The sequence below is a fragment of the Bacillus rossius genome, chromosome 1 (assembly GCF_032445375.1).
Source record: "Bacillus rossius redtenbacheri isolate Brsri chromosome 1, Brsri_v3, whole genome shotgun sequence".
In the NCBI taxonomy this organism is placed as follows: domain Eukaryota; kingdom Metazoa; phylum Arthropoda; class Insecta; order Phasmatodea; family Bacillidae; genus Bacillus; species Bacillus rossius.
The window spans coordinates 315,722,119-315,743,652 of NC_086330.1; the positions used below are offsets into that span (position 1 = coordinate 315,722,119).

The 21,534-nt window shown below is 36.1% G+C and overlaps 1 protein-coding gene across 9 annotated transcripts in view; it reads left to right on the plus strand.

Moving 5' to 3' along the window:
* Positions 1-756: 756 nt before the first annotated feature.
* Positions 757-21,534, plus strand: part of LOC134527945 (F-box/LRR-repeat protein 2-like) — a 28,505-nt gene continuing 7,727 nt past the window's right edge. The window contains exons 1-4 of one of the 9 annotated variants that reach the window (XM_063361026.1): positions 2,256-2,412; positions 10,687-10,728; positions 12,387-12,939; positions 17,077-17,276. In XM_063361026.1, coding sequence (XP_063217096.1) covers positions 10,727-10,728; positions 12,387-12,939; positions 17,077-17,276 — 755 coding nt within the window. In that variant the 5' untranslated portion in view covers positions 2,256-2,412; positions 10,687-10,726. Of the gene's footprint in view, positions 2,413-8,571; positions 10,729-12,386; positions 12,940-17,076; positions 17,277-21,534 lie in introns of those variants that run through there. The other 8 variants (XM_063361027.1, XM_063361028.1, XM_063361030.1 and 5 more) reach the window with 8 other exon arrangements.

Here is a 21,534-nt window from a genome sequence, read left to right on the forward strand (position 1 = left end):
TGACAACAAAATTTGAAGGGTGATTTTGGATGAAATACGTCTTCAAATATATTGTATTCAATATTATTTGACGAGCAATGTAAAATATATTTGAAGTCATTTCACACTATCAATTTTCTTTGAGTGAGCTCGTTTTACCAAACATTCTGTAGAGAACTGTAAATGACAGTATTTAGAATCAAAAACAAATTTTGGGTCAAGGAACGCGGGCTTTTTTAAGTAGGTTATATTCCAATTTAGGTATATTGTGATCATACACAGTTTAAAATTTACGTTTTCCAGGTGTTTGCAATGCCTGCATTAAGAGCATCAAAGTGTTTCAAAAGCTGTAGCTGTAATTGCAATTGTAGCAAGTCTTAGTAAACTAGAAGAGAAATCTAAGAAAAGGAAACGCAGATGGTGGACGAGACAGTGGATACTTTCCCGGCAAACAAATGGTGTTTTACCCCTTTTTGTCATGAACTTCGATACGAAGATGCCGATTCATTTCCGAACTATGTAATAATGGATTCTGAAAGTTTTGATCTTCTTCATTCAATTGTGGAGTCTCGCATTGCAAAGAAGGATACTCATTTGTGCCAGTCTATAGCAGCAAAGCAGAGGCTGGCAGTTACATTAAGATTTTTGGCGACAGGGGAATCATTTAAGTCCCTTATGTTCTCTACAAGTATTCCACACAACACCATCTCAAAATTTTTACCTGAAATTTGTAGTGCAATTTATAGTGCTCTTTAAAAACAATATTTAAAGGTAAGTTTAGCAAGAATAAAACATATAATTAAATGTAAATCTGCAAGTAGGCATATCCCTTCTCATTCCCGCTTATTTTCTCACCCAACTAGCTGCTGTTGTATGGACACTTTCACTTGTATTTAATCAAAATTGTTCCTATACTTTAAAGTGAATGTGTTAATTTTTGCTGTGTTTAGAAATTGGCAATTTTGTTTTAATTTGAATTAAGTGTATTTACTGTTACAAACCTCAACCTGAGCCTTTAAGCTAACTTCACCTCAGTCACATTATCTCTTTAAAATAATTTTTTAACGAGATATTAGACCAGGTATGCTTGTTTCGTACAGCCTGGGAAGTATAGGCTTACTGACAAGGATCTGCTGCACAAATATTTACATTCACGAAAAATGGTATTACTTTCAAAACTTAAATAATAATAATTGAACACGTAGGCAGAATTTTAATATTTCTAGGCCTTTCTTGCAAATCACCAGAGCTTACTCAGAGATGCTGCTTTAACATAAGTCAGTACCATCTATTGTCAGGAAATTATGAGTCTATATTCCAGAAAATTCCAGACAATACTTACAGAGTAGCAGCTATTGTGAAATAAGGAGAACAATGACTTATAAGAAAGATTGATTGGGTAAGCCAAAATAATTTTAGTTACATTAAGTCTCTGAATTGAAATATTTTAAAATTTATTTTAGGTGTTATTAATTTGGATTTGTAGGTAAAAGTTCCGAAATGCATATCCTAGTTTTGATACCTCATTCCTGATGGCACATTTTGTACGCAATGCTTGCTGTTTTAATTTAGTGTATCAACAATACCTGAACATAAGCAAAACTGGTATAGCAGTCAAATAATGATCGTAAGTTGAATAGAAGATGTTTTCTGGTTTAAGGACCATAATATTCCAAAACTACAGTAACTTCTTTTAGTCAAATATATTAACCTGCACTTCCGTAGATACAGATTCAATTGGAGGAAAATATACAATAACAATTACATATTCCAGCAGGAAATAAAATAGTATTAATTCAATTACTGCATTTATTTCCCATTCGCCATTGCTGATATTTAAACTATTACACTTCGGAAACGGAAACAAAAGCGGCCGCTTTATTTTAGATAACTCTGATTGGCTGATCCCATCCAACATCCAACATATTTTAGAACCAGTCCTATACGTAAAATATTTGATGGAAACTCTAAACATTCAATCTCTCAAATAAACATGGCTGCGATAGTGACGTTTAACGTGACGTCACAACCCTCAAAGATATTGGATCCAACATATTGGAAGGTGTTGGAAGCTAAAATTTGACAGTGTGACAGGGCCTGTAAGTACTTTTTGGGGTTATGTTTTGTCGTTGTTTGTTGTGTGTTTATGATTTTGTAGAAATTTATTCCAAAGGGTGTTTTTTTTCAATAACATTAACCATGTTGATATCTGCAAGAGCAGAAGAATTATTTATACAGTTCCTCCTAATAATGGTATGTTTAGGTTATTTAGCAAGGTTATTTTAACAGGAAACCTTTCAGTGAATTAACATTATTATTATTTTTTCAATCTAATTTTTGAAACTCTGTCACATTTATATTTTGTGTGTTATTTTCGTTGTATTTTTGGGAACCATCCTATTGAATTATATCATGCATTATATCAATGATTCGGTAATTATGAAGTAGAGCCATTATTCCTATCAAACATACATAAATATAGGGCCTATGTAACAAATTTAAAACTTTTTTTACATTCGGCATGTTTTCTAATCATTATCTAAGAGGACTTTGTGATACTTAAATAGTTAACCAGTAATTTTATATTTAAAAAAAAAGCTTGGTCATGTTAGATCATACTTTTGTCATATATAATCCTAACCATATCACTTGTTCAAATGGTAAACTAGCTTAATGATTCGAAAACAGGTCAGGAAATAAAAATGGCATTTGGAATTAGTATTTTTATTGCAAAACATTGCACTCTAAAGCTGAGTGAGAATGCTTTAAAACTAAACCAAAATCCTATTTGTCTGTTATATGAACAACAATAAGTCGGCTATGTCACATTTGAGGCAGTCATCTTAAAGGGCATAGATATATAATGGCAAGGAGAGGGAGGGTCCTTTTCACCAAGTTGTGGTGGACAAAAAAAATAAGCTCTTTGCTGTAAGTTCTGATGATACTGAAATGTTTTGTTGTGACGTGTACTCAATACGTACAGAATACCACTCCAGTTGACTGTTGGGTGTGACATTGTGGCTGATGAAACCACCTTCCTCAGTTCAGAAAGGTTAAACCTATGAATTTCATGCGTACCTAGTGTGTAGCCAACTGCTGTTCTGCTTTCACTCAATGGTTGTAGTCTCAGCACACTAACCCCAGTGCCGCCAACTAGTATTTTTGGCACAATTTTAAATTCAGATTTTTTTTTTTTAATTAAATAATGTCATCAGTCATTCTTTTGCTGCAAGAACTTAAACTTTTTCCTCCTCCTGTACACTCCCATTCAACCTTTGTCAGACCTGTCTCCCCAATTTTTTCCCAGCCCTAGATCCGATTTTTGCCAAGTCGTTTGCCAGTCTGATTGGTATCTGTTTATTACCGCCTTGGCGCACGAACGTCGCCTGTAATCCGCCTCCGTGACGAGAACTGCTATGACTTGCAAGCTATCAGGGCAGGCTAATTCCAAGACCTCCCCTGACGCGAGCCATTTTCACCAACGTTCAGTCACGCCTCCGAGTCCTGTAGAGCATCTTTCCCACTGTCATCAGCAGCCCCCACACACCCCACCTCTCCAAGTTTTCTCGGGAACACCGGCCCAGAGCAATGACCTGACACTAACAACGGCCAGCGTCCGCCTCTCCCCAAGGCCACGACACTAGTCCCAAACGTACATGCTTATGCCACCTAGCGGTAGTTTTGCGAATCACTTCCCCTGGGAGTTTGAACTCCCGCTGAACGCCTGCCCTCTGGCATCTCCCGCAGTAACCAGTACCCTGTAGTTCCTTCCCAGGCCACAAGAGCGCTGGCCTAGTCAGCTCCATAAGCCCTATGCAGCTAGCAGTGGCCTCGTGCGGGTCGACCTCTACTCGGTTCAGCCACACCTCAGTAGGTCGCGCTGACATCTGGCAGTACCACGAACTTCGAGATATCCAAGTATGCTTTTCTCAATAAGCCCCTTGGTAACCGTCCGAACCTTTCGGTCCGAAAGCCGAAGCCTCCCTCCCTTTCTTTCTTTAACGTCACCTTTTAATTACGAGTCTCTGCCGCCCAAAACTTACTGCGTTCTGTGATTCTGGACTGGCTACTTCTCATCTACGTCATCAGGACGCCTCTCTGTTTTTCTTTTATGATGTGATCAACTAGACAAGGGATGATTCCTACAATGGTAGTGTTTAGGCGTTAGTCAGTTCTTATAGATCTAGCTCGTAGAAGTAGTCATGTTATAGTCATCATAAATAATTAATTTTTTTATTAAATCGTGAAACGTCCGCGACGGGTCCGTGTACTCAATGCCCGGGGAGATCCTGGAAGACATCACCCTGTTTGACAGGGACCAAGTACTGGGCCAGTTTACAAGTACCGGACCAGTTTACAAGAATCGGGCACATTCCAAGGACTAGATCAGTCTCCACGGGCTGGATGAGTAAGGCCACCTGACGTCCCATCAGCTGTTCCACTTCGTCCAGCAACCTTCAAACCGCCAGCCCTTCAGTTTTTAAAAACCTTTTTGGACTAGCATGGAATCATGACTTTGAACATATCTGACAGCCATAAATGTCTCATTAACACTTAAAAGACCCTGGGACTGCGAAGCAGTTGATTGTTACAAATTTTATTTAAATTATTTTAAAGATCTTTTTAATTGTCTAATAAGTGTTACACCTGGTCAGTCTCTCCTGATGACTGGGGGTAACTCGTGGATCTTTTGGTTTCAGCAGGCAAAATAATGATTTCGTCCAGACATTAGTTCCTCTGTTTTTATTTTACGTTTGGTTATTTTCCATTATATACTATAAGTATAAGTTGATTAACAGAAAAAATATACAATATTGATTTAAGATCACATTATTGAAAGAATGGGCCGGCCCTTATTAGACAATTATATATATAATTAATACGATTTAAATAAAGTTTGTGACACTAAACATGTTAAAGAGTCGCAGGAAGCTTCTGGATATCTGATCTGAGAAACGTCGTGGTTGGATGCTAGTCTGAAAAGGTTTTTAAAAACTGAAGGGCTGGCAGTTTGAAGATTGCTAGGCGAAGTGGAACAGCTGACTGGACGTCAGAGGGCCTTAGTCATCCGGCCCGTGGAGACTAATCTGGTCCTTGGAAAAGAACCCGGGTCCGGTACTTGGTGCTTGGCACTTGGTCCCTGTTTGTGAACAGATCCGAAACACAAATGTTCAGGACTGATTCACAGACAGTTGGTGAAATAGGCAGAAAATGCCTTCTAGTCACGATGATGGTCAGGGAGTGATGGTAGTAAAAACTCACCAAACAGGGTGATGTCTTCCAGGATCTGCCCGGTTGTTGAGCACAGAAATCCGCTGCGGGTGATTCATGATTTTTAAAAAATTTAATTATTAGGATCACTTATACATGATTACTTTAACGAGCTAGATCTATATGGACTGACTTACGTCTAAACACTACCGTTGTGGGAAACATCCAGATGATGTAGATACGATGCAGTCAGTCCCGAATCGTGGAGCACAGTAAGTTTGGGGCGGTCAAGACTCGTAATTAAAAAGGTGACGTTAAAGAAAGAAAAGGGGGAGGCTTTGGCTTTCGGACCGAAAGGTTCCGAAGATTACCGAGGTTCTTGTCGAGAAAGGCCGATTTCGATATCTCGAAGTTGGTGGTACTGCCCAATGTCAGCACGACCTACTGAGGTGGGGCTGAACCGAGTAGAGGTCGACTCGCACGAGGCGGCCGCTAGCAGCATGTAGCTTATGGGGCGGACTAAGTCAGCGCCCTGGTGGCCTGGGAAGGAACTACGGGGTACTGGTTACTGCGGGAGATGCCAGAGGGCAGGCGTTCCATGAGCGTTCAAACTCCCAGGGGAAGTGATTCGCAAAACTACCGCTAGGTGGCATAAGCATGTACATTTGGGACTAGTGTGGTGGCCTTGGGGAGAGGCCAACCCTGGCCGGGGTTAGTGGCCGGTCAAACCCTGAGCCAGTGTTCCCAGGAAAACTTGGAGAGGTGGGGGGTGTGGTGCTGCTGATGACAGTGGGAAAGATGCTCTACAGGACCCGGAGGTGTGATTATACTTTGGCGAAGATGATTCGTGATCATGTCAAGAAATGCTCGCGTCAGGCGAGGTCTTGGAAGTGGCCTGCCCTAAGGGCTTGCAAGTCATAGCAGTTCTCGTCACGGATTGGAGGCGAATTACAGGTGACGTCTGTGCGCCAAGGCAAAGATAAAACAATACTGGGTGTGACTGGCAAATGACTCGACAAAAATCGGATCTAGGGCTGGGAAAAATTGGGGAAACAGGTCTGACAAAGGTTGAATGGGAGTGTATAGGAGGAGGAACAAGTTTAAGTTCTTGTAGTAGAGGAATGACTGGTGACATTATTTATTGACGTGACAACGTCTAATAAATCGATGAACGCCGGCTGCATGCACGAAAAAGTGTCCTGTTGCACACATTGTCCCGTTATGCTGTGTCCCGTTACACTCAATGTACACTTGCGCCGCATCTATCTCTCTTCCACTCGATTGGAACAACCATCGATTTGACTTTTTCGAGACACATTAAACTTGAAACACTCCCATTTGTTTCCTACTTTTCCTATCATTGTCTTATCCTTAAGAGGGTGATAAAGGGCTTCATTTAGAGCTGTTTTAGTGGTCAAACCAGTTAATGCAGATGAATGAGATTTTTACACATCATTGAGGAAAGGTATAATGACTGATCCCAGTTGTCAGAATGTGGTTAATGTTGTTATTAATAAGCAAAATTAATTAGTAAAAAAGGTTTATATTAGCGCAAATTTGACAACTTGCAGAAAATAAAGTAATCGAAATACAAAAACATAAAAACTGAACAATTTACATGTAACATTCTTTTATAGTATATGATTTTTGGAAATAATTATTGTCATAAAATTGCGAATTACTTGCACACGCGTAAGTCACTGCACATTCATGTTGAGCCGAAAATTTGCCACTTCACTGTTTGGAGATAAGACACTTTTATTCCATCCCTTCAGCAAGACCCGAGCGCTGTAGATAATCCTCGACATTAGAGTGATCGGGTTCCTGCTGTTATCTGTCGCCTTGTTTACGAATGTGTGGAAGGGGTGTAGAGGAAGGTCTGGTTTTCGATAACACATGTCTTGTCGGGTAACTCTGCATTTCTCTTGTCATTGCATTCGCGTCCACCTCATTTACATTATTCTTAGAGTATTCTTTGCACATATATATTTTATAGTACAGTTTATTTACAAATATTTAATTAGATTGTGGATATACAATTAATAATTTTTAGTTACATTTAGGTTACTTGGCATACATCTTATTTTCAAACAAATAATAATTGTTCTATAAAAATTAAATGAACTAAATATACAGTTAGATATTACTTTGCAAGGCATTTATTGGGGGATTAGTTTTACAGATTTTGCAGTTCCAACACTATAAGCACAGCACAAAATACGAATAATTACACAAAACTGTAAACCTGATTTGTAAACAAAATACATGTTACAATAGTTTACCTCGCGGTTACATACAAATTGATAATATACTTAAAAATATTACAAGTTTTCAAAGCTGTCATGTTGTTTCATTACGTAGCATATAAAAGTATCTCTTGTTTGTATCCCGTTTAACAATAAAATGTATTTGCATATATAACACATGTAGGTATACTTCATGAATAGTAGTTACTGAAGTAAAAAAGGTTTTTCCTTTATTACAAAATAAAATACACAATATAAACTATTCATAACGTAATTTCTTCTTGCTTTTAGCATTCTCAGATGTAGTTTCTGCAATCAGCATACTTTCTTCAGTCTTTGTGCTTTCCTTTAACCTTAAATCAAGGTAAAAAAACACATGTTTTTATTAATAACACTGCCTGAAGCTATACACTGAAAACGACCCATGCATACTATAAATAATTTGAGTGATTACTTATTTTTCTCTCTCCAATTTGCTAGATTTTTACCTCTATTCCGTTTTCTTCGCACAGACAAATGCAATTTACCACGAGCATTACCTTTTACAAAACATGCGTTTGTTTTCGCCATTTATAAATGAACATCCATTCATATATCCCGAGCTAACACAACGACACCAAGTAAAACTAAATCCGATTGCCTCGCAGTGCCACCCCACCCCTTTCTGTCCTTAACGTGGGACTGAGAAGTGTCGCCTATCGCGAGGGACTCAGAGCAATATCGGTCTAACGTACAATATCAGGCGCACATTTTACGCTTCAAGCAGCTGGAATTTCTATTAGCTATTTATCCCACTCTTAACAGAATAACACAGATTAGAAGAAGTTAAATAGCAAACATGTATAAAAATTATAGGCCTAGTTAAAATAATCTCTTCGTTAAAGTAATAAACATATTTGAATTAATGAGTGCAAATAAAAGTAAATTTATCAATTAAATTGTAGATTTCATTTCACTCCTTCTTTGTGTCCATACAAAATAGTGATAATTCAATAAAAATGATTCAATTTTATTCATAAAAGTATGCAATCATTACATCAATGTTTTGTTATGACGTCACGTTAATTATCGTCCATAAACCGACTTTACAGACAACCAATTTTTTTTTTTAAAGAAATTTAAACCTTTAGCATACTGTTCAATTGTTCTGTAAAGTAAATAGACTTATGTTTTAATCTAGTGTATTGTAATTTAGTTAGAAAGATTCTTCTGTGACGTAATATATAACTACTACTTACATGAAAATTGGGGAAGGTAATACTCAAAGTAACACTTTTTCTGCTGAAACAATGAGCATTTAGTCTACGTATATACAAACTAGTTTTGATTTCTTTTTCACCCAAACACATGTGCCATTTATTTATTTTTTAAATTCAAATTTAAAATTGTTCCAAATATACTAGTTGGCGGCACATAAGGGCCGGCCCATTCCTTTAACAATGTGATTATAAATCCATGTTATAGATATATTTTTTTGTTAATCAATTTATAAAATATCCAATGTGAAAATAATCTTAAGTAAAATAAAAACAGAAGTACTAATATCTAGACAAAATCATTATTTTGCCTTATGAAACCAAAAGATCCACTGGTTCCCCCCCAGCCATCAGGAGAGTGAATTGTAACAAAGTTGTAACATAACTTGGGTTTACTCTGTTATGACTGAGGAGTGTAACACCCCTACTCCTCACCCCCCTGACCCATCCCTTTCTCACGCTGTTTTTAGTCACATTCACCCTAACTTTCTTTCTATTTGGAGAGTGTTTGTAAACTTAAATTTGAAAGCCTGTGTATTCAACTTTTTTTATTTATTATTTTTTTCACACTTTTATTGGCTCTCCTTATCTCCATATGCAAGATTTTTTTACAAGTTTTATGTACGTTTTATTTTAAAATTTGTCAAGAAATGCTTTATCATTCGTTTCTTTCCTATAATAATTCAACACTATTGCTGTTGCATTGTTAACTAGGACTGTAGTAACAGTGAATGCCACATCCAAACATGTGGCCAAGTCGTATCACACAACCACACCACCTATTGTATCCCAGACTGCCCTTATTTTATTGAACTAGGTTTGCCAACTCATGGATTTTTGTGGCAGCACATTGGGATGGCCAGGTCTGCCAACTTCTGGCAATGTGCACAAAGTTATTAACAATACATATTTGTTTCTTTTGCTATTACATCTTGTCTGGATGATATTCAGCCATAGGGGTGCCCTCTGTTCAGAACAAGTACTGTGACAATTTAATGTCATGATCAAACTTGCTGATGTTTAATTACTAACAGTTTTATTTTTAGCTCAATTTCACTTTTGTTATTGTGTGTATAAGACTTCTATGTTGTTGATATTATTTTTTAAAATGCTGTGTTTTGATTAAAATTGTGCATTATTCAAAATTTAGAGTCAAATATTAAGTATTACCATTTTCACTAAAATAATATTTTAATTGCTTTAAAAGCAATATTTGTTTGATGAAAGAATTTTTAGCATATGTTGGAGTATCTTTACTCAGAACAAAATATTATTTAGCAAGCATGTGTATAATTAAGGCACAGCAGCAGACTGGAACTTTCGATGTACGCTATTTCGGCAGCCAATCAGGACTGTCCCAAGTTGTGGTGTGATGCAGTGGAGGATTTTATTTAGAGGGAGGCAATGGGGCACGTCCCCCCCCCCCCCCCTTTTCTTTCCATGAGGGTAAATTTTTTACTGGGTAATACGACTTCTGAAGTAATAAACTGATATTATACTAGGTACAGACTACCGGTGCTACACCCAGAGGTCAATCCTGGATCCGCCACTGGTGTGATGTACCCTTCCAGACTTTCTTGGAACAAAATTTGTAAGAACACAATTTTCCTATATGGTCAGGTCCTGCCCTGTGATTGGTCGGTTGGCCCACAGAGTTGCCTCCCTTTGTTTTCACCTTTTAAGGGAAGACCTTCGTTGTCTTAACTAGTCGCTCGATTGTCACAGCGTGCGGTTGCGTCCGCAACTCACAGCATTATGATTTCAGTTGGTGAGACCGCAAATTTCACGTCTGCTGGTCAGGGCCCAAGCTGAGTTCTAACATTTTTTCTTATATTTAGATAACTTTTTGGATTTTTTTTATTGTGTGAAATTGGACCCCAGGAGTTTGGTATCAGATCAGGTGGACTTCTGGTCCCCCCCTCCCCCCCCCTTGGGAATTCTTGTAGCTCTGGTTAAAAGGTTGATTGAGGGACGTTATTGTTTTATATGTGTAGGATCGAATGATAAGAACCAAATGAATGAAGCCATCTGTAAATGTAAGTTGAGACACACCATTTTTTTTTGTGATGAATAAATCAAAACACTGTTCAAACAACTTTCTTATTTTGTAAGCAAATAAATAATCCTTTTTAATGTGTGTGTATGTATGTGTGTTTGTATGTGTATGTGTATATATATAAAATCAAATAGTGGAACTCAAATTCTGGTGAAAAGGCTCACTAAAAAATAATTCTCAAAATTCTCTACTCATAACAATAACATCTTTTCAAGTTTTAAATGTGTTTGTTACTATTCTTAGTTGTCTAGCCAGGGCAATCAGGAATGTAACAAACTGTGGTTTCATTTCGTAAAATAAAATAACTTATATTTCTGTGTTTCTTGGTGTATTCACCCATGTTTCTGTGTTACTGATTCTCTATAAAAACCTTTTCCTATTAATTACTAAGCACCGCTTAGCATCAACACCAAAAATGGGTATCAGACTCTAAAATTCGTAATGAGAAAGTGACTTATTTCTTATGGAATCAAAGCAAACTATAATTACATTCGTACAATCCAAACACATGTACATGCCCAAATATTTCATAGTGTTTAAATTATAGGAATTTAATATTTAATTCTTGACATTTTTGCAAGTTTTCCTTGAACTGGTAGAGGTTTCTTGTCAAAAAATATATGTTATTTCTAAGTACATTGTTTCTAAGATATTTCTAACTTGTTAGTAGTAAAATACTAAGTTTCATTAAGTTTTAATTTAACAAGTTATGCAAAAGTAAATTTATTTTTGACTAAGCAAAGCGAGGTCTCTAAACCAATTTTAGCGAATTGTAGGGCCAATAGAATGTTAAAATTTGTATATGAGCTAAATTGGTCAAGGTTTTTTTTAAAATATTTTGGTCAGGGGGAGGGGGAATTTCAAAGTGAGTTAATCAGGTTAAGGGGCTTATCCAATGAAAGTTCTTTGTACATGTCAGTACTATATATCTTTTTACCCTAGGCTCTATGTTTTTAGTCATAAATACCTAAAATACAGGTAGTCAGTATTTCATTTTGTATAATGAAATTGATGCAAGATGTGGTTAAAATTTACAAAGTCAAATTTTAAAAAAAAGAGGTTGGAGGGTGTCATTAAAAAAATTGTTTCTACACCCCCAAACAGTTTTTATTTACTTTTGAAAATATGTATGAAAATAAAAAATGCTCATTATAGTACCTTCAAACTCTTTCCTTGTCTTGTAAGGATAATAAAAAATGTTCCTACAATTATAGGGTTTTTTTTTTCTGAATTGTTTTCTGATTTAATTTGTAAATTGTTAGTAGGTTGATATTATTTTACTTGAAATTGTTTTCTTGGTTTGTTCTGATAATAAGTTGGAAATTACCTACATTAAAAATGAAACATCTCGGCGTTAGTTTTAGGATGAACTACTTATTCTATTAATTTTATTTCAAAGAGTATTCAATACAGAGTATTATTAAACCATTAGTTTTGTAAGACAAATAAGTACTATAGTGATACTTATCTTAAGATGTTGAAAAGAAACCATATAACAGTGTTAGTTACCTGTAGTGCAGTATTGTAAGGCCTACTTCCACAGTTCTAAATATTTCTAACATATAATAGTGGAGAATTGTTGACAGTGTAGTGTTAGCTGTGAAAGAAAAAGGAAATTCAGTTTGACATATCTCGCAGGTATCGGCTCGCAGTGTTTCGCCACGTCTCGAGTGACAGTCTTGGGTGTGAATGGCTAGAGAGTGTGTTGTCAGCCATGGAAGTGTCGCTGAACGACTTCCCGGACGAGGTTCTGGTGGAAATACTGCGCCACCTCCCCGCGGAGGAGCTGGCCGGGGCAGCGAGGCGAGTCTGCCGGAGGTGGGGGGCCCTGTGTCGCGACCGGACCGTGTGGGAGGGCAAGTCGTTCGCGTGCGACAGGCTCACGGAGCGCTCGGTGATCCTGGACGTGCTCGAGACGGCCTCGACGCTCCGACTGTTCGAAGTGCACTCGCGGGACGATGCCCGGGACCTCGTCACGCGGCTGTGCGCCAGCTGCAAAGGCTTCAGCATGCTTCACGTGATGAGCTGCAACCTTGGAACAAACACGCACTGGCTTCTGGAAGATGTTGCTCGCAGCAGCCGAGACCTCCTGGTTCTGAACCTGAAAGGCTCTTACGCATTGACGGAAGCTGCATTTATGACCATTGTCGGGTTCAAGAAATTGTACAGCCTTAACCTCTCCTACTGCAAGGTATGGCTGCTTTTATTGTGAAACTACCATAGTTATTCTTATAATTTCCCTACTAGTTGCAACTCATAACCATCACACGTTTGAAACTTTTTTTGATACTTGTTTTGGGAATAATCATCTATCATGTTGAGACTTAATTATGTATTAGCTACCATTTAATTTATAACTATGTATTTAAACTCATATTCCTCAGACTGCTATTGTAGGTTTTTATAACTACTTTAATATGGTTTTTGATATTCTGGTTGTGTAATTTCTCATCGTTGACAGACAAATTAAGAAGTAGTAGCACTAGTGCTTGTTTGTTTCTTATCACTATATGGTAACGTATCCACAATGCCTTAATTGTTATAACATGTTAATTTGGGTTTTTTTTTAGTTTATTTTGTAAAAAATAAATTGGTTACATTCCTACAATTGTATTATGCTGTGCGTGAAAAAACAGTACATTTTGACACCCGGAAAATGCTCACATGGAAACTTATTGACACTTTTTTAATCCGTCCATTCAAGCAACAGAGCTGAGGTAAATACTTGTGAAATGTATTTGTGATGCAAAGTGGTAGCTGTTATAACAAATAAAAATACTAAATAGGTACATTTGGGTAACAATTTTATGATAATGGTTTAATTTCTTAAAAAGGGTTTTTCATATACAAAATAAATAATTGCCTTTAAGTTTATCAAACATTTTGTTACTAAAGCATGTGAAATTTAGGGTTGTGAATTATCCTTAAGAAATATCACATAATTTTAACAAATATACATCATCAAAGTTAAACTCCTGTTGTACCCAAATCAATGATTTTGTACTGTTGGATAGACCTAAGCATGTAACATGGATTATTGTATGGTCTGAGCTAATAGTAGCTGTAGTAATTTAAGTTAAATTTATTTATTTCTGTAACAATATATTTGTTCTTGAACATTCATCAAACACAAACCTTTCATCTTCTTTCAGTGTGTACTGCTGTTGTTTTATTGTGTCTTCAGAGAGTAGCACTTTATGATGGCATTGCCATTTTTCATTTCATAATTCCTGAAATAATGTGTGAAGTGAAAAGATTTATGAGTTTGCATTCTGTAAATATGAATCGTTCATTACAAATGTACGTACCATGATTAAAAACAAATATTTTAATTCATTTTTACTAAATACTCAGTACACTAAAATATATTTTCTAAATAAATTTCAAAATACTAGAATCTAAATGTCATTGATACAAGATACAGAAAGTTTTGAAAAGGTTGTTTTTAACACTTGTATTTTCAATTTTGCCCAGCTCTGCATAACAATGTAAATGCTACTCTCTCAGACTAACTTTTGTAGGTACTGTATGTTTAATTAATTTGTATTAATTTTTTTATACTATGATAGCATTACACTAAGTTAAATATAACTATACTGTGTTTGCTGTTCCTATTTTGAACATGTTGAATTTGTAATATTTTCATATTTAATTAACTTTTTTCCTCCATATTTCACATTTCTTCCACAATTATTATACAAGCTTTTGTCTATCTGTACCTTGGAGGCACAGGACACAATGTCACCAAAACCATGTTTTTCAAGAGAGTAGTATAAAGAATTTGAAATATTGCCTCACTGATATGCTCAAATATTTTCTACCCAAAATATGGTAGTTACAGGAGAAACAGACCACTGCTAGTAATTCATAATGCAGTCGCTAGAATGCAGCTGTACCCAGTTTGCTTGATGATGGCAGATGCATAACTGCCGTGATTTGGTTTTTGGTATATTATGTAACACAGTTTACATTTAAAACATGTATATTATAACAATGGTCATGAAAAACTTTCTAATGCATTTATTTCATAAATGTGTTGACTTTTGTAATGCAGGATTTGTTTATATTCACATTTTTTAGGGTATATTTTAACTTTCTGCATCTCTGTAGCATATGTGGATCTCTGTTATACAAATAAGTTTGTAGTTATTGAGTGGTTCATCTGTCCCATGGTTTTGGGACAGATGGGCCAGACACATTTAGGGATAGATGGACCACTTATTTCAGTTGTGTACATGGTATACTTTGTGTGTATGGTAAACAAGGTATTTTCATGGAAGGGTGATTAAAATAATGGCCGATAAAGATTGTAAAATTAGTGTTGTCGTCATTGTGGCATTAGGTAGTTGTTTTTATATTTATGTAATTAACTTACCTAGGTCTAAATAAAGAAAATGTAACCAACAATGAAATATTTGCAATTTTTATTGTTCTTTTATTTTGACAACTACTAGACCATTCATTTTTAAAGTCTCTGAAGTCCTACTACTTTAAGGCATGCAACAACTTCATGACAAACTACCCTTCAAGAAAACTGATAAGGCTACAGTTCAGAGAAATGCTGAGTGCTGCCTGGAGCATCAGTTGAAAATTGCATCTCTGCATTCAAATCTAATGGAATTATACCATTTAACCCTAATTTCATCCCAGAAAAAGCTTTTCTTACCAAACGCTATTGAACAGAACCTAGCTTCAGATTGGACCCAGCCAGAACTGAACATGTTGATATGCCTAAGACTGAACAAAGTATCAGTCTTACAGAATATTCTATCTTCCCAAGGAACTTCGCAAAGTTCTTTTCCAGCAACTGAGACAGAGAACATCTCGAGAAATTCTCGAACTTCTATTCCAGGGGCATCAACAGAGAACATTTCACTGTCCCTTGGGATTACCAATAGTGAGATAGCTTACGTAAAAGGATGTAAAGTTGCTACACTTGAAAATATACCCCAGGAAGTTTCATCAAAACAGTTAATACCCAGTAAATGCTGTGTGATATTTCACCAGTGCCCTTGGTAACGCAAACTAAATCAGTACAATGAAGGGGTAAACAGCACATCTAGCCAAAATTCTCAAATCTCCTGAAAACATAGTAGTGCTAAAGGAGGAGAAAATAATATAGAAGGAAGACCAAGAAAAATTTTTTTAAAAAAAAAGAGCAGAAAGAGAAGAATTTTAACAAGAAAAAGAATGGAAAAAAAGTCAAAATTGACACCAAGGGGACACATAATGCAAAATAAGAAGAAAATCAATAATTTTACGAGGAAAGGAAGTAGAACTAAAAGAAATTCAAGCCTGCCTCATTCATTGGAAAGTGAGAACAACTCGTCAGTTCTACATTATGAAAGTGATGACGGTCTACGAGAAGAGTGCAGAGAAGATTATAATGAAATAAAATAATGTGATGAGTGGTTTTAGTGTGTTTTATGTCATTATTGGCTTTAGGAAGGCTGCTGTCGATATGAAAATGTGTGTCACGAATATAGAAAAAAATTGCTAAAAGAAAATCATGTGGCAGAGTGATTATTTCATTGGGAACAACAATGGTTTAATATTTAGTTTGATAATTAACTGTAATTTTTAATACCAATATTCTTTTCTGGTGAAATTGTTCTGTTTTTCTAAAATTAAATTGAATTTTTTTTTTTTTTTTACTTTTCCCAGCAATACTTTATTTAATTAATAAAAATTTTAAACTTGATACATTGTATTTCGTATAAACTATAATTTTCTAGTAAGATTTTACCATTCCTGGTTCATCATCCCATACCATGTAGACCATCTCATCCATAGGACTGTGAGATAGATGGACCATGCAAACTTTTTTTAAAAAGAGTAAAAGTTTTAGAATTAATTCATATTATACCTACTTATATCCACAAACATAAATAAAACATCTCTGCGCATAATCTGAACTAATAACATATGTGGTTGAATACAATTATTCAGAATAATACCTATTTAAAACAAAAAATATAAATATGGTCCATATCTCCCAAAATTACCCTATATTAATTTTTGAGGTATCGTAGATATTCGTGTTGTATGCCAATAGAAAGAATGTCAAACGATGGTAAATTTTATGGTTAAAAGTGCATTTTGCCCAAAACTGGACATAGTGTCTTATGCCTCCCAGGTACAGATATGTACAATATTGCAATGCAAAACTATTCAGAAAATAGTTAGTTTTTACATCAAGAAGTATTGATCTCATGTCTTAGTTAAAATGTAACGTAACACCTTTTAAAACACTTTGAACTTATTTTCATTTTTAGGAAAAATTTGTGTAGAAAAAAACATTGTGGCTGAGTTTTTATTTTATTGGCAGGGTCTTACGGGATATGCTCTTCGAGAAATTGTGAATGGCTGCAGATGTCTGAAGGAATTGTGTATTGATGATATTGTAAAAATCTATGATTCAGACATAATTTATGTCATAGACAAGCAATATGATCTCTTAGACATTCTGCATTTAGATGGAGAAGATTTAACGGATGCATCATTTGTAGCACTGTCCAAGTGTACAGGGTACGTTTGTTTCAAACAATGTTTTTGAGTGGATTTTCATTGTTTATTATTAACAGAATTCTGCTTTATTTTTTCATATAGTATGTATTTTAAATTTAAAAATCATTTAAATGACATCCTGGAATGTGTGCTCAGTTTCACACATACACGTGTGTACAGTTAGCTTAGTTTATGAATTTTAATTTTTAACAATGTATTTTTATATAAAATCTTGTTTTTTATTAAAATGTAACATTTTCATTATTTGGAAAAGTCTGTATTAACTAGTTTAGTATTTTTATGTCTGTAAAACAGCCATCTGTAAAAGGCTTATAATGCTGTAGTACAAGTTGATCGTTTCAGACCTTATCAATCCAGATTGTTGGGAAAAACTAAGTTTTTATTCAATTTATTTGTAGTGTCATATCTTAGTTTCTTGTTATGTGTATTATACAGTTAAGCAATTAGAAACATAGCACAGACTTATGCATAAAAGTGCCTAGTCTATAACTATTTTTCATTTATGTGGCAAAGACAAGGATCTGATGGAAAACATTTGATCACATTATATAACGGTTCGTTATAGACAAAATAAACAGTTCAACGCCGATTGCAAATTTTGATGTTTTTATTTTATTTTAATAGAATGTTGCACAGACGATTCCAAACACTTCAAAAAGAGGCTGCTCATTCATTCCACATACATCTGCCCGTCGAACAACTGCTGGTAGCTCGCATGACGAGAAATTACCGGAAAATAATCGCGTAGATTGAGTCCTTCAGTAATGTTTTACTGCAAGTATAAAAAAATGGGACGACCTCGAAGAGAACCGCACCCAGCGAAAACGAATTCCGCCCCGAGCCAACATGCCTACGAAGGTGGTCGCAATTTCTAATTAAGTTATGTCCAAAACAAAAAAAAAAACAATTAGGTTGATTTAAATACAGGCCTGGCTCCGACCACCAACGTGAGATGATCTCTTCGTAAATTACATGATAATGATAATTTAGCGAGAAGCCATCGAACGCGACCTACTCGTCCAGCGTTCGACAGACGACTGGTGATCTCATGAACTCGTCTCCTCCACGCAGGGAGTAGACGTCACATGACCTCACCGACCAATCACACGCACGCTTCATTCACGCTACAGATACAAGCCAATCACAGAACAAGTTACAATACATGAAAAAACCTTTTACACACAGAACTCTGGGCTTCCCCTGATCAGTCTCTTTTCAATTTCACCTCAAAATCGGGGACTCCCATTCTCGTTCTCTCTCCCACACCGTGAGAGAGCAGTTATCACTCAGTTCCCATACAGGGGGGGATTACCGTCTTTATCTCGGTTGGCGGGGAAGCACTGTTCCTTTCTCACTCCCACTTACAGGCCTCTCATGCCTCTCTTTCTAACCATCACACCAGCCCAGACACAGTCCCGTGATTTATAATTATATTACAACACGTTAATAAAAATTAAGAACAATAATTATAATACGAATTACTTTACAAAATTAAACTTATTGAGAAAAACATGAATAAGTAGGCCTAACCACGTAAAAATCTAGAACAGCGACTTCTTTGTGAATAATTACATAAAAATTACTAATGATAGAAAATGTCTGTTAAAACACAAAATACCTTCTTAAAAACATAGCAAGTGAAAAATATCAACCCTAAAATATTTAACAAACGGTAAAATATCATTAGAAAGACTTTTTAAGAAATATTTACATTCATGAAAATAGTTTAAAAGATAAATTATTTAATTAGGAGGGCAGGGTTCTGCATCATTACAATTAGGACTCTGTGATTGTTACGTGCAATGGCATGTTTTTCTAGTAGATAATGCTTAGCAACTGTTGGAATGCATACCTTCTCTATCTCCCCCCTTCCCCTACAAATTCACCTTCTGTCTCAGATATATTATCTTTTGACAGCTCAGGCTGTCTTCTTCCGACTAACTGACAAAATAAATAGATAGTCCACTCACATTGCTAAGAGGTCATAAACTATTGGCACTTTTCGCACAACTATTCAAGCATTGGAGGGAAAAATCTAATGCTAATCTTTTACTATACACAGTTCATGATAAGGTGAAGTGTTTACTGTCTGGTGCTTCAGCTGAATATTACTTTAAAATAAACACAATTATATTGATACAGGTTTAGCTAGTCTGATTCTGCATTTATCTATGTTTGTTTTATTTATTATATCACCATATATTGAACTTTTAGGAGTTTAGTTTTTGCTGAAGCATTTATCTAAAAATAGTCAACTTACTATAAACAAAGCGTATCTTTTATTTTCCTAAACATAAGTTAAATAAAAAAAACTCATAATTGTTGTTGGATACAATACATGCTTGATATACTTTCTTTAGTTTTTAGTTTATTATCATCAACAAATTAAGTTTTTTGTCTGCATCCCCAGCAATAGAAACAGATGGAAATTAATTGCTGCCAGCTGCTTACCCAGTAAGCAGAGAACTGTTCCTCCCTAACACAGACACTGCTATTTTCCCCCTTTCTTGACCAACCAGATGCCTGTTATAAACAAATGTTATAAACAAATGAGAATCCATTAACAACTTTTTTTTGTCACCTTGCTAAGGTTTTTGTGAAAATTAAGCTGTAGTTGCACAATATGTGTACAGAAAGAAGAGTAAGATAACAAGTACACGTAACTGTTACAGTTATTTTGTTTAATTAAGCTCTATATGCATAAAGTGAGAGAGATATAGCAGAACTCTTTGTACCAATTTTTAAGATTTGGTGCTGTAAACATAAACATTTAACAGAGAAAAAGAAAAATTCCTGATTTTGTGTTTCAGGATTGGCACAACAGTATGTTTTCTAGACTTTTGAAAATATGCTTAGTTAGACGATGAGTGTAATTTGTTCTACTTTTAAGTGCTATTAAAGTTTATTTTATTGTTGCAAGTGGGAAAACAGTTTTGAAAAGGATAGCCCAATTAATTAAATACAGTTTTATTTACTAACTACTATTCACACTATTAATTAAATTCCAACACGTAAAATGTATGTCCACAAATTTATCACTCTTTGGTTCAGTCCACAGTTTACTCTCCCCACAGGAGCTTGACTCAACAGTGGCCATCTCTGCTGCTCGTCTCTTACCGTGCACCTGTGTCCTAATGAACTGCCTCACACTACTCACTCATCTGTCACACACAACGTACAGGGTTTGTATAAAAAGTATCGGGAAAAGTTTCTGATAATTAGATTTACTTGAAACGTTGCTACAATGCCTCAAACGTCTCTAAAGTACATCCCTTGAGCATGGACACACTTTTGCCAATGGCTTTCCAATGACTGGTAGGCAGATTCCGGAAGGTCCTTAAGGGTATGTGTGCAAGCTTCTTTGACGGCACTTAAGAGTCCCATGGTGGTGGCCTTTGAGGGAGGATTTGACATTCGGGAATAGGAAAAAGTCTGTTGATGCCAAGTCGGAACTATAAGTGTGTTTGGATCATTTTCAATGCATTGCAGAAGGTCTTCACAAGCAGACACTCGCCTCTGCTTTCGGTTGTCCATCAAGACCGTCAGAATGAGTTTCGCACAGATATTTCATATTTCTAAATTTCCATTGATAATGGTGTGCACTGTCATCTTACCAATGCCAATTTCATCTGCAACCATGTGCACACTTAACCGACGGTTTGAATTCAGCACTTCACACACATGTTGCATGTTGTCACCAGTTCTTAACTTCGACGGCCATCCAGCGCAGGGCTCCTTCCTCCACACTTTCTCTGCCATCTTTGAAGAGCTTGTGCCACTTAAAAACTGCAGTTTGTGACATGCTTTCATCCTTGAATGCTTGGAAAATCGTACCCAACACCTCCATAATTGATTTCCCCAGCCCAACACAAAATTTGATGGCGTACCGCTGTTCAATCGTTCACTGCATTTTGCACTTGCAGCGAGTCACTCGACAGGGTTCCTCTAAAAACATGATCTTGTCTGAGTGAACGCTCGCAGGCTACTAGTGCTTGGCGTGTATTGAAGGTCACAGCTTGAGCACTGCGACATACATTTAGGTCTAAGAAAAAATTGTTCCCGATACTTTTTATACAAACCCTGTAGTCCCAATGCACCAGTCTGCAAATGAAGCCTGTCGCTCGTCGTCCACTTTTGCTCGCCAAGGGGTCATTCGTCCTCTTCGCTTCACTGCCCGGAGGCTCGTGTCACCATTTTTATACCCCTTAATCCCCATTTTGAAATTGTCTTGCACCCCTTTGAAGTGTCATGTCATCAG